Source organism: Polistes fuscatus, unplaced genomic scaffold (assembly GCF_010416935.1).
Source record: "Polistes fuscatus isolate 324 unplaced genomic scaffold, CU_Pfus_HIC Scaffold13, whole genome shotgun sequence".
Classification (NCBI taxonomy): Eukaryota; Metazoa; Arthropoda; class Insecta; order Hymenoptera; family Vespidae; genus Polistes; species Polistes fuscatus.
The window spans coordinates 417,375-430,871 of record NW_025113031.1 but is presented as its reverse complement, the minus strand read 5'-3'; the positions used below and the strand labels follow the sequence as shown (position 1 = coordinate 430,871).

Sequence of the window (13,497 nt, the reverse complement as noted above, 5' to 3'; positions counted from 1 at the left end):
AGCCCTCTCGATACAACACCGTTGCCACACTACTATCTTAACAATTTTAATTTGAATAAACATTTTATTCGCGAATCGGTGCCTCGCACAGAGGTTCTTCCATTCCACTCGATTTTATTGAGATGGAAACTTTTATATAAGACGATCGTCCAACGATTCGATGCAATTTAAAGGAATATTGAACATCGAAATATACCATCGAATGAATTATATTTCTATTTCTTGATTTTTATGAAATTCCATTTTTACTCGTGAAACGTCTAACGTACTTTTCCTACGAAGAAAATCGTACGAGTTTCGGGCCAAAAAAATTATGAACGAAAGAAAAATTATCTAAAGTTGCACTTTAAAAAATTGAACCTAATCGAAAAGCTCGCGCTAAAGCGATCGCTTTTTCTTTCCTTTTTATTTTTTCTCTTTTTTTCTTTTCAAAGAACATTCAGCTTATCTCGCAGTGGCGAGCTGAATGAAATTTATGAAGCATTTAAAGGGCTCTTAAAATCCATGATATGCGTGCCAAAAGATAGTAAATTCCGGTGATTACGTTTGGTGTGTAAGTTCTTAAGTGGACCCGGTCACGCTGATAGATACGAAAGGAAGTCTTTTTGGAACGACTGAAAACACACAAAAAAACGACAAGAAAAAAAGGCAATGAAAAATATTATACCATTCTTGTTTTGTGTTACTTCAAGGAGTATCAGTTTGAGTGTGAGAAAGGGTATAGGGATATTGGTAAGAACGAAACGATTCGAGGGAATTTGGGACGACAGCGGATTGGAATGCGGCGCGTGTGTCTCCGAAGGAGTCCAACTACAAAATCTTGTTCTATTCCAAGTGTCGAGGGAACGTTTGCCCCGTTAGCTTTCTCTTTTACACCGACATCGGATCTCCTAAGTTACGATCGTATTAATGTCATAGACGATGATAATGAGTTAGGGATATTATTTTGCAGGATAATCGATAAATAAACCGAGTTGTATATATAAAACAATATTCCTTTCTTTTCAAATACATCAAATCAAGAACTGTATGTGTGTGTGTGTATGTGTGTGTATGCGGAGGAATATAGTTGCGTGTCAGTTGCTCGATAAACGGCTTTCTATTCAATGTGTACATCTGTCTCTCTCATTCCTTTATGAGAAATTGATTGTCCGAATAAAATTACCGAGCGAACAAAGACACTTAGAGACATGAAATGGTGTGCTGATTTTCTCTTTTGGAATTGTACGCTAACATTACTTCTTTATTTTTTCCTTCTCTCCTTTCTTTTTCATATTTTATTTGTCCAGCTGTAACATCATATCAGTTCTGATGGATGAGAACAAATACAAATTACTTTTCCAATAATATCTGAAGTATTCTTTCCCACAAGTTTCTCTTTTCGTATCTGATCGAATATCATACGATAGGATATATACCCTTAATTCGATTACCGAGAAACAGTTCTCTGTAGTTTGATGTTAGATCTTTAAGAAAAGATATTGAAAGTAAGATGGTATTAGTGAACAGACAGAGATGAGGAATGAACAAGTTGGTCTTCCACTTGGTCGACTGGAAAACTATATTCGACGTTGATCGTTTGGCACGTGCGTGAAGCTATTAAATGGATGTCGAGGTTCTTTCCCTTTTTTTTTTCCTTTTTACTGGTGCGATGAACAGAGAGGGGAGGATTACGAGCCGATAAGTTTTGATTGCACAGCTGTCTTAGTTGTGTTTTCGAACGTGGTTGGATCCTTTAGGTTTGACTAACGCTAAATTGCATATTCATCGAGCTTATATAAAATCGTTTATGATAATTAAAATTCATTTTCATTCACTTGACGTCGATCGATGAGAATTTATAGAAGAGAAGAAGAAGAAGAAGAAAAAAATGTAAATAAGTAAATTAAGTTTCCAATCGATTTCCCTACGATCGAACAGCTTCCTATCGGACCCCCCAATGGTTTACTCTCTAGGGTGGACATCACGAGGATGTCAGGACGGTCGATTCAGCATCTCATCGAATATACAACATACGCACATACGTTCATACGGTGCAGTAGGTACGTTCCAGGATGTAGTCCATAATCGCTTCCTCCGTCGGCGATTGGGCGGTAGCAAAGAGGGGTCGCCGCCGACGTATACACAGAGAGACAGACAGACAGACAGACAGAGAGAGGAACGGAGAGAGAGAGAGAGAGAGAAAGCACGCATGCATATATCCGCCGAGGTAGTATTTCAATTCGATCGATCGATTTCTCTCATAGTCAGTCGATTATGAAGTCCTTCATAGAACGTGTGCGCGGTGCATACGCTTCCTAGGAACGAACACCCCGTAGGGATGTGTATTAACGCTGGAGTTCTTCTATTAAAATTCCCCTTTCGTAGGTAGGCGGAAGAGAAGTTAGTTCGATCGACAAGCGGCGATCTACTAATTGATAGTCGCGAAGGATGCCGGTTAGAAATTAAGCTGTCAGCTTGGACGGACCGCTCAATTTGTCGTACTTTCGATGGTCGACAGTGAACGTAAAACTTGGCGACACTCGACACGAGCCTATCGAACATCCCATTTGACTTTTTTTCTTTAGCAATAACCGGTATAGTAGTATATACGTAGTACCCTTTTTGAGTTTTGGAGATCGCGAGGCAGGAGTTCCTTGGAATCCTGTTCGTGCTCGCAGCCGTGTAATCCGAGTGGATAATGGGTAGCGAGGAAAAAACATGGACAAGAAGGAAAAAAGGAGCCTCGGGAATGGAACAGCGGTGGCTGCTGTGGCAATCCTTGTGTCGTCTGATGGTGGTGCTGCTGCTGCTGCTGCTGCTGATGGTGATGTGGTGGAGGTGGTGGTAGTGGTGCTGGTGGTGCTGTGCTCTTGCTGCAAAAGAGAGATAGAGATAAAGATAAAGATAAAGATAGAGATAGAGATAGAGATAGAGATAGAAAATGAACGTGTGGAGGCGGCTGGAGGTGGCGGCGATGGTGGGGCTCTGAGAAGGTAGTGGCGTGCGTGGTGGGGGGCAGTGGGGGCGAATCAGTGCGAATGGAAGTCCACGCGCGTCCGCCGCCGTTCGGCGGTGGATGAGTCGGTGGCTGGAGACCACGAAGAAGGCCGAGCAGAGGCGAGCGCGCGCGAACCGACGAACCCTCGGCCCTCGGCTGAGCGTTCGCCCCACCACATCCAGTCGTACTGCGAATGCCATACTGTGAGCTTCGTATTCGTGCCATTCCCGTGTTATTTTTAACCCGAACGCGAGACACCTCTCTTTCTCCAACTCTTTTCATCCGAAAGAAAACCAGATAATAGCTTCTTTTTCTTATCTTTTTTTTTCTCTCCTCGTTCCGCCTTCATTTTTTACACTCGATAGAAACGGAAGTTCCGTCGAATTTTGCCGCCACGTTTTCCCTTTTTTTTCTTTTACGATAAAAAAAGTTTGCATTTTCGCGGTATATATATCGTTACATGTACATAGAATATAATATACTCGATGGTCGAGATTCTTTGAACGTGTTAAACGATCGTTCGATACGGTGTTAGATCTAACGTTCGATCGGACGCGAGTGGGATCGATCGATCAAATTTTGGTCTGAGAAACAAAGAGAGAGAGAGAGAGAGAGAGAAAAAGATTAAAAAGGAAATAATCTCGAGCAAAGAGTTTAGGAAAAGCATGCTGCGTGCTTCCAACCGGACAATGCCGGCTGTGAATTTGTCGTAGAAGGAGGGGAAAAATAGGAAAAAGAGATCGGGATTTTAGTTCGATTATGAGGCGCGCCTGAGGTCTACGAATTCGGGTGGAGAATCTTTAGGTGGCGGAGAAGATGGAGTCGACGGGACTTGCCACCGAGTGGTCGTCCACTTTGTCGGACGCGTCCAGGGATAAGAAGGAACGTATTCGTGCTAATGACGGCGTTATAACGCCGATCTTACCAACGACAACAACAACTATGACGACGAACTTCCGTAAGGAGTCCTGTATAAATTGGATGATGTGCGCCCTCTGTCTGGCGAGTCTTGCCGTGTCAGGTATACTGACGTATCGTGAGATGCGCTTGGAATCGAGGATCGTTAATCTCGAGGAAAGATGCAGGATCCAGGAATTGCCCGATGTCCTCGTGCAAAGGCTCAGGAGGGAACTCCGGGAAGAATTCGAGCAACACAGGCTCGCCCCCGCGAGTTCTGCCTCCGCTGCGCTCTTCAGGATCAAACGAGACATCGCCGAGTGCAATTGTCCACCAGGTTCGTTTAGATTACTTATTTATACTTCTAACGGATGACGATTATAAACACTTTGACCGTATCCAACATTTGTCAAAAATTACATTTTGCTTCTGACACCCAACGCGTGGAGGTGTTATTATAAATTATTATTTCGTTTATCGTAAAAAGTAAAGGAACGCGAACGCGATTTGTTCGCAATCGTTTAGCGAAGAAAAATGTGTTTTAGACATTTTTAAAAGTATCGAAAGTAAAGTATCATCTTATTTTACGGAAATATCGCAATATTTCTATAAGAAAATAAAAGTCTCGGAATTGTAGTAACATCCTCCATTTTTCTGTACAAAAGAGGTCTGGAAACGGCGTGAATTTCGATCTCGAAAAATGACTTCCTTTTGTCGACTGACGACGATGCCTATCGTCGAAAGAAGAAATCGATCCAACATCGTATTGGAGATTTTTCCAGTTTGGAAAGGGCAAAGCACGTACCAGACGAATATCATCTCTCTTTCTTCTTTGCGTTATGTAAAAAGAACTCGCGATTGCTTTCTTGCGAAAGTCTTAACCCGTGGAACGCGAATCATTTTCTTCGACGAATGTTTCCGGCTTTTTACCTTTCACGTGGGGGAATATCTTTCAACTGGAATTTAATGATTACGTTAGTTTCCGTGTTAGTTACGATTCAAAAATAAGCATCGAGAAAACGATCAAAGTCGAATTAAAATTGTCCTTTGGGTGGGGGGGTGGTAAAAAAGAAAGGGGTAGGGAGTTAAACAGATTGAACGAAGAAGAAGAAGAAGAAGAAGAAGAAGAAGAAGATGAAGAAGATCATCGGTATCGTTGAACTTTTGAAACTTTTCTATGCCGACGGAATAATTGACGATTCTTTCCCACAATTTCCGGCGTTAATATAATAGTCGGGGCTAGATTTTATCGGTTCCTCGTGATCCTTCTGCAGCATTCTGTCCGGCGACTTGTGAATAATCGATGACTTTTCTCTTCCTCTTTCTCTTCCACTTTTCTTTCGTAACCCTCGGGGCTTATCGCGGCAAAATTTGTACGCCGAGGGAAAATAATGTGGCTTCGGTAAAAAGACAACGACTTTTTTTTCTTTCTCTCTCCTCTCTCTCTCTCTCTTTGTTTCTCTCTGAACCTGTCGAGGTTTAAACAAAGAAGAAAGATACAGGGAAGAGAAACGCGTGTTTACTTAGGACGGATCCTTCGAGTAGAATAAAAGAAACAATGCAAGCAAGCAAGCAAGCAAGCAAGTAAGTAAGTAAGTAAGTAAGTAAGAAAGAAAGAAAGAAATCGTCGTGAAACTCAAACCTCGTCGAAAGAATTTACGACTCGATAGTAGGATGTATCTTCTTCGATGTTACGTTTATTTTTCCTGCAGTAACCGCGCACAGAGAAATTTAATTTCTCTTACTTTTATTTCCACTTTCCGATACAATCTCATCCGAGTGTACTGGTAGAGAACGCAAACAAAAAAATGGAAACCCATAAAATAAGAGAGACGAGTTTATAACGTCCTTTGATAGTTCCAAACTTTACCAACGAAAAACATATCCGAACAAACACCCCCTCCCCCGCCTCCCAATTTTCTAAATCTCGATTGCGAAATGAAAAACGGATAGGATTTTTTTTGAGAAAGGTATGGGATAAATAAGCACGATTCTCAACTTCCCTTTGACATTATCCGATAAAAACTTGGCCGACTACTTTGCTGGATAATAAAACCAGAATGCATCCTCTTCTCGTAGAACGAAAAAAAAGAAAAAAGAAGAAAAAAACAACAACCCCTTGGAAATAAAAATACAAGCAATTAAATAGAAGTATCCCAGTAGTATTTACTTCAATGTAATCCAAGGTGCGCGGAAGGAACGCGATGTGTTAAAACTTAAAAAGGAACAAAAAAAATAAGAAGACGAGGGAGTAAAAGGGGGTAGGAAAGTTCGCAGAGCTCGGCTTGGTTCGCACGTTGCTCGGTTCGACGGATTCAGTGTTCTTTCTTCTCGCCCGTACCATCGCCAACACCACCACCACCACCACCACTACTGCCAACCCCTATCTCGGTGAGTTTTTTTTTGTTGGCCGCTCCTCTTATCGCCATACCTATTTCCCCTTACCCACTTCCTCTCATCTCTCCCATAGGACAACAAAGGAAAAAAAAAGAAAGGAAAGGAAAGAGAAAGAGAAATAGCAAGAGAGCCATGGGAGCAGAGAAGAGCAGAGAAGAGCAGAGAAGAGCAGAGCTCCTGACTCGCGGCATCCCGAAATTGAGACGTGCTGGCTGACGCACGAGCATCATAAATCTTTTCCTCCCTCGTAGGAAGCTCATATCTATTCTCTCTCCTTCGCATCGACCTCCCTCTTTTCCTGTTATGTAGCTCTTCCGCTTCTCTCGCACTGTCCTACGAACCGAACACGTTAACGACGACGAACCACAGACCTAACTCTATTCTATATATTATATACCGGGTGAGGCACATTTTAAACAGGCCATCAGTAATAACTCTATTACTATTGGCCAATCAAAAAATCAACTTACTCGACTTACAGTAGTATAATACTATGTTTTCCCCCCATTGTTTTAAATCGATTTAAATTAACTCTTTGAAAATCTTCTATTAAATGATACATACAAAAATATATTGTCTTATCTGTGTCCTATGCGTTTAATCTAGGACAAAATTATTAACGTACCAATCATGGTATTACCCTTCTTTTCCAAGTATGTTTTTTTCTTCGACACATTTTCTAGTATTTAGAATGGTTTTCTTTTAAATGGCTCACCGTGTATATATGTATCACCTTTTATATCATCGATAATTGCGTTCCGTGTCTATTCGTTTCCTATTCTTCCAACCTAACTACCAATCACCATCGCAACAATGACCCCCGGCTTCACCACTTGGAATGGGTGAAGAGTGTATTTAGGGAAGACTAGATCTGATTAAAGGACGTGCTAAGAAGATAAATTGGTTCCTGGCTACTCTTCTTCCCTTTTCCTCTTTTTCTTTTTATCTTTTCTTTTCTTTTCTTTTCTTTACTTTACTTTCACGCCAAAGATATTGAGTTTGGTGGTCTATCGATTGACCGCTTAAGGAGACAATGCGGTTTTATTTCTATCCCCCCACCCCCCTCGCAATTTGTGATCGATGTAATTCGTTCTTGTTCGAACGTAAAAGATAGTTTTGAGGGATTTAACTCGCGTTGTTGGGATATATATTTGAAATAAAATTATTCAACGATGTCGGGAAAGTTGTCGTTAACAAATTTGATTATTGGTCGTAAAAGTATTGTCGGTTACCGTCAACGCAAACTGTTTCGGGAAATATTTTGTCGTCGATATAAAACGGTACGTACTGTTTTATCGGATACCGTAGAAAAATGTGTACACGTATGTGTGAGAGAGAGAGAGAGAGAGAATGTAAGAAATAGTATTGAATGAGAATAAAGCAAGTTCTCCGACGAAATATCTTGTCCGTCGAAGTGCACGCGCGTGAATAGCATCGCGATGACATGTCTAAAGGAAGAAAGGATGGAAGATATAAGAAAAGAAAAGCTCGAGAGAAAGAGAAAAGAAACTGGGATTGGTCGACTTTCTTTCACACGGACAAACCTTAACCCACCTATATTCGATATTTCGATCTCAAAGAATATACCTTGTTCTTGTTCTTCGTTCATTCCACTTTTTCTAGATTATCGCACATGACATTGCACCGTCCCACATCTTCCAAATTTTATATATTTTTAATAGCTTCTTTAATCTAATTTATCAAATCAATCAAACAAAAAACTTCAATCTATAATTAGAAGATCAAAAATACTCGAAATTTAATTAAATTATTTAAAGGAAGTTTTGGGCGGTGACCGTTTTTAAAGTGGCATATTTTGATAGTTTTGAAATGTTTGAAAATAATACTTTGGAGTGGATTCAATTATATGAGATTGCACCGTCCGTTAATTTCGAATAAATGTTATTAAATTATTGAATAAAACTTTTAGATATGTCGGCCACAAAATTTGCATGTTCCGTGATTTGAAAGACTGTGGAGAGTTGGGATGGGGGTAGGATCCCATCGCGTATGACATTGCGCCATCCGACCATTCGAATTTATATAACGGAAAAAAAATAAAACGAAAAATAAATAATTATTAGGTCAAATTTCGTTAAAATAAAGGGAAGCAAATTTGTAGCGCAATAGAAAATATAATCATATTATTTCTAAAATGAGTGTATAATTATATAAAGAAAAATGTTCGAAGAATCTTTACCAACATTTTCCGTTTACAAGATGACGAAGATGATAATGATAATAATAAAATTAATGAGAAAGAGAGGAAATTTAGGATGGGAAATAGATTGAAAATCGATCGACGTCACGCATAGTCGATCTTTTCGCGTCAAAGGAAATTTATGAACGTTTTAAACTCTTTGCTGTGTAGACGCATGCCGTTCCTTCCTTCCTTCTTCCTCCTGCTACTACTTTCCTTGGAATATAGGTTTGCTCTCTCTCTCTCTCTCTCTCTTGTTTGGTAGTACCGAAACCGAATTACTGCCTATCCCGGAGTCCTATAACCGTGAAAGAGAGGGAGAGAAGGAGAGAGGAAGATAGAGGAGAATGGAAAATGGTGATACATTGTCTTGCCGTGCACATACCAACGTCTGCAGGGGTTCCTAACTACGGATATATCCATAGTTTCACGAAACAGGTCAGAAGTAAACTTTCCTCCTCGCGAAACTTGCATCGCGACAGTTTCTCCTTAGAGAGAAAGACGAGAGGTGGTGGTGGGTTTGAATGAGCTGGAACGGGCTACGTTCTTGTCAAGGGCTGAGAGAGAGAGAGAGAGAGAGAAGGGATGAAGTATACACGCACATCGAGATACGTCACAAAGTGAATTTCGCATGTTCCCCCAATAAGAAAAGTTTTTCAACGAAAAGAAAAAGTTTGGCCGATTTACGATTGGGTGGATGGTGCAGCACGTGGTGCGTTTCGATTGCGTTCTAACTAACGTTGTAACTGTAACAACTTTTTTTTTCTTCTTCTTCTTCTTCTTCTCTTGCACACGTGGTCTACCATGGTCAAGACTTTTTTTTATGATAGCTAGGACCAGAAATGGCTGTCTCAAAGATTTTTCTTCTTTTCCTTTTTCTTCTATTTTCTTATCTCAGCATCTTCAGGATCACCGTAATCGTCCGATATTGCTCTGAATCCTGAAGTTGGAAAGTATCTTTCGGCGACGATGAAGGGAAGGAAGGACACTGCTGCTGCTTTAATTTCGTCCATCTGTTAGAAACAGGAAATTGTAAAACTTACGATCATTCTAGATCTAGAACTGGGCGTTAGAAAAGAGTCTAATGAATTTCCTCGATATTATTGGACAATATTTTATCGAGTAATCTAACGTTATTTGTGACGAGTATCTCTACTAATACTTCTCTCCATCATCTAATGAAGAAATTGAAAGAACCGAGCGTTGTGATGTTAAAACAGAGAGAGAGAGAGAAAGTGAAAGTCATTCATGGGAATTTCATTCGCGCGTTTCAAAGGGATTTTCGAGAGGCCACCTCTTCCGAGATAGAAAGGAAAGGGAGAAGGTCCAGAGGGGTAGGATCGAAAAGGGACGAAGACGTGGATGAGAATGAGAACGAGGAGATGAAGGAGGAGGAGGAGGAGGAGAAGAAGAGAAACACTTGACTCGGAAGTCGTTGGATTTGCATTAATCGCAGTCGGTCGTTACGTTTCAATGCCCCTCTCCCTTCCGCTCGCTTAAATATCGTTTAATTAGTCGAACCGACTAACGGTGACTGTATTCGCGCTCGCGTTAGAACCCCACCGAGTTTCTGCGGTTTGTTCGCGAATGGGAAAGTGCCCTCTCTTCGTTCGCGTGATACGCGTGTGATGTTTCCGAACTCTCACATACGCACACACACACACGCACACATATGAAGAAAGAGAGACACGAGTATTTACGTGCAAGTTATACACCGATGATAAAACGTTAACGCGGAGTACGAGGACGAGAATGTTGGAGGATGGTGGAAGAAGAACGTTCCGATAAAGGGAATCGCTGACCCGTTTTTCCCCCTTTCTTTCTCGATTTCCTCCCCCTTTTCTCTCTCCACCTCTCTGCATACCCTTTTTTTTTACCGAGCAACCCGAGAGGGATTCAAGTTACGTGTACCATTACATTCGCTATTGTGATTAAAACGTGTGTATGAATTTTAATGACCCTATATACGGAGACACTTACGGACGTTTTCCTATATTTTTCTTTTGTTGCGTTGAACAAACAAAGTATAATTTAATGGACCACACAAATAGATGGACAATTAAGTAGAAGATAAAGAGAGAGAGAGAGATAGAAAATGTAGAACAATTGCGTTAGAAAAATTAAATGAATATTATAGGATCGATAGGATTTAATCAATTTCGAGGTCAATGTTAAGTAATAGAACTTTATAATATCAAGTTGTCCGTTAAATAACGTGGATTGCTAACGTAGGTCGTTTCGATAACGATATCAATCAAACGATTTAGATTTATCTCGAACAAGCAAAAGGCAATGCAATTAAAGCGTATAATGAAGTAGCGCGTTTAACGCCAATATTCTGTCGACTCATTAATCTAACATTCGACGGAACTTTCAACTTCAATTTCAACATCGCGGTAATATCACGGGCTGATGTAAACGTCAAATGGCGTGTTGGCTGTTACGGTAGTGGTGCGACGGTGGTGACGGGGAAACCGAGCGTTCGATACAAAGAAGCGAAAGGTATTTTAAATGTTCGTTTTGTTACAAATAAAATACCTTAGTCATCGTTGCTCTCCTTGACCTTACCTACGGAAAAGAATTGCACTACGGGTTCGTGTAACTTACGCTACCAGGCAAAAGTTTTGATTTCTTTTAAAATCGAATAAACCTTTAAATTATCAAACGAAGTTTAATGTAATACTCCTAACGAACTTTTCTATCGGGGAGACATCCTCGGCAACTTTTGCCAGAAGCGCGAACAAAATATTTAATCAGTAACGCCGGTCAAACTAATTAACAGGATTCACGGAATATTTCGCGTCGTCGTTCGAAAATATAGACGATTTTTATTTTCCTCCGTGAACGAAAATAATACGAAACACGTTAATCATAAATTCACCTTAATTATACCAAATGAATATTTATTTGTCTCTCTGAGAGATTTATCTACTTATTCCATACTTTTAACCAATAGTATATGTCAGCTAACTACTTTACATATATCTAATTCGCGCGTTTATATTAATTAATTGAAAAATACGCAAGAACGGGATACTTCGGAATTATATTACTACTATTAAACGTAAAAACTTGAATATATTCTTCGGTAGTCAGAGAGAGAGAGAGAGAGACTTTGAACACTTTGATGTTGTCGTTGTTCGAAAGAAAAGACGTAAAGAAAATCTTAGGACGTTTGAAGAAGGTACCGTCCCCTCCCCCTTCCGGCCCACTCTCTTCTCGATAGAAAAGCCCGAAGGCATAACTGTCGACAGTACCAGATAGGATTTGCCGAGGTAGGAGAATGGAACGTAGGATCTTGGTTCTTCTTGCGCTAGGAAGATACTTGCGATCATCAAGGTCCACTGGAGCGTGCACGAGTCACGATCGTTGCCGATGCGTCGATGTTCATCGACGGTGAAGTCGACCAACCGATTCGATCCTCTTTTCTCTTGCACCAGAGATAGAGAGAGAGAGAGAGAGAGATTCCTTTCATTCTTCAACTACATCCACTTCTTCTTTCTCCTGCAGCAGTACCTTTTATTCTTCCACCATTCGAGTTCTTCCATCCAAGGGTTCCACGTTTTTCCGGATCGGATCGTCGTAGTCGTCGTCGTCGTCGTCGTTCTAGTTAAGCTCGTTCCTCGTTATCGGCTCGTTCCAGGTCGTTACGAGAGAAGAACCCAAATTAGAATGCCGCTGCACTTGGTGATCCGACAAGATAAAGAGAGAAAAAGAAGAATTTTATGTGTCCGCCGATTTGCGTCACTCCCACGATTCCCAACTCCTACGCTTCTTTAACCTTATTCTCATTTCACGGACGGATTCTTCTCCTCTGTTCTAATACTATGCAACAATGTTATTATACATTTTTATTTCTTAGATAAAAATCTTCTATTCTTATGTATTTCAAAATGATCGCGTTTAATTGAATGAACACCTAGGTAAAATGAAGAGTCGTAATCTTCATCTTCGTCATCTTCTTGTGACCCAACGTCTACCACTTATGTCTGCATATTTCTAACAACGAACGATACGGTAGGATAATCGTTCTAATTCGGGATTAGTATGTTCGACCTTTTCTCTTTCCTCTCCCTCTCTCTCTCTCTGGTCATTTCTGGTGTGACTTTGGTCATACATCAATGTACCGTCCGATGGAATATGTTTGGTATCTACATAGTAGATAGCCGTTGCGGCCTCCTGCATGCCGTCGCCGACGTCGCTCGACGGACCGCAACGTTTACGCGATGCATGCTCAGAATTTAGCATACTACGCGTGTACACGTTCTATCTATGCTACACGCGACGAGACCTTTCAACGGCAACGAGCTGGCGTTACATGTACGACCCACGTAAATATACGCTTGTAGTATATACTACTCTACGTAGAACGCGAACGTCTCTCCAACCAACCCAATCCTTCTAACAATACGCACACACACACACGTACACGCGCGTATATGTAGATAGTTACATAGGTATATACAATCACACGTATTAATACTCAGCGAGCTTTGACGTTTTGGTGAATTAAATGGTGCTTGGAATCTCTCACGAAACGCTTATACACACACACTCGCACACGCTATATATCTCCTTCATCTGCCACTAGAAAGACACACGACATCACGATTATTTCGAGATAACAGGAACGATTGAAAGTGATTACCAACTCTAACTACTATTTCTCTTCTCTTCTCTTCTCTTCTCTATCTATTTCTAACGTGACGATAATTAAGACGAGTTAGTTACTTACTTTTCACTTCTACGAGAAATAGTATAGAGAGAAAGATCTCTCATTCGTGTTAGGTAAGATATCGTAAAATATCACGGTAAGTTGTAAGACAGCTCGATTAAATATCTAGATTAAATATCTCGATATTTTCTCACCGACCGGAACTCCAAAGAAATGTACAACTTTGATCGAGAGAGTTTTTATTTCCTTCTTCTTCTTTTGATTTTGTCGATTTTTTCGTTCGTTCGACGTTAAGAAAGCAACGCAACGCAACGCAACGTTCGTTCGTTCGATCTAAATCCTCGTGTA

General features: G+C 40.6%; 1 protein-coding gene across 13 annotated transcripts in view; it reads left to right on the top strand.

The window, feature by feature from the left end:
- Positions 1–3,030: 3,030 nt before the first annotated feature.
- Positions 3,031–13,497, top strand: part of LOC122513717 (collagen alpha chain CG42342) — a 125,107-nt gene continuing 114,640 nt past the window's right edge. For 12 of the 13 annotated variants that reach the window (XM_043630168.1, XM_043630166.1, XM_043630169.1 and 9 more), the window contains exon 1: positions 3,031–4,214. In XM_043630168.1, the coding sequence (XP_043486103.1) occupies positions 3,797–4,214 (418 nt within the window). In that variant the 5' untranslated portion in view covers positions 3,031–3,796. The remainder of the gene's footprint in view (positions 4,215–13,497) is intronic. The other variant, XM_043630171.1, reaches the window with a different exon arrangement.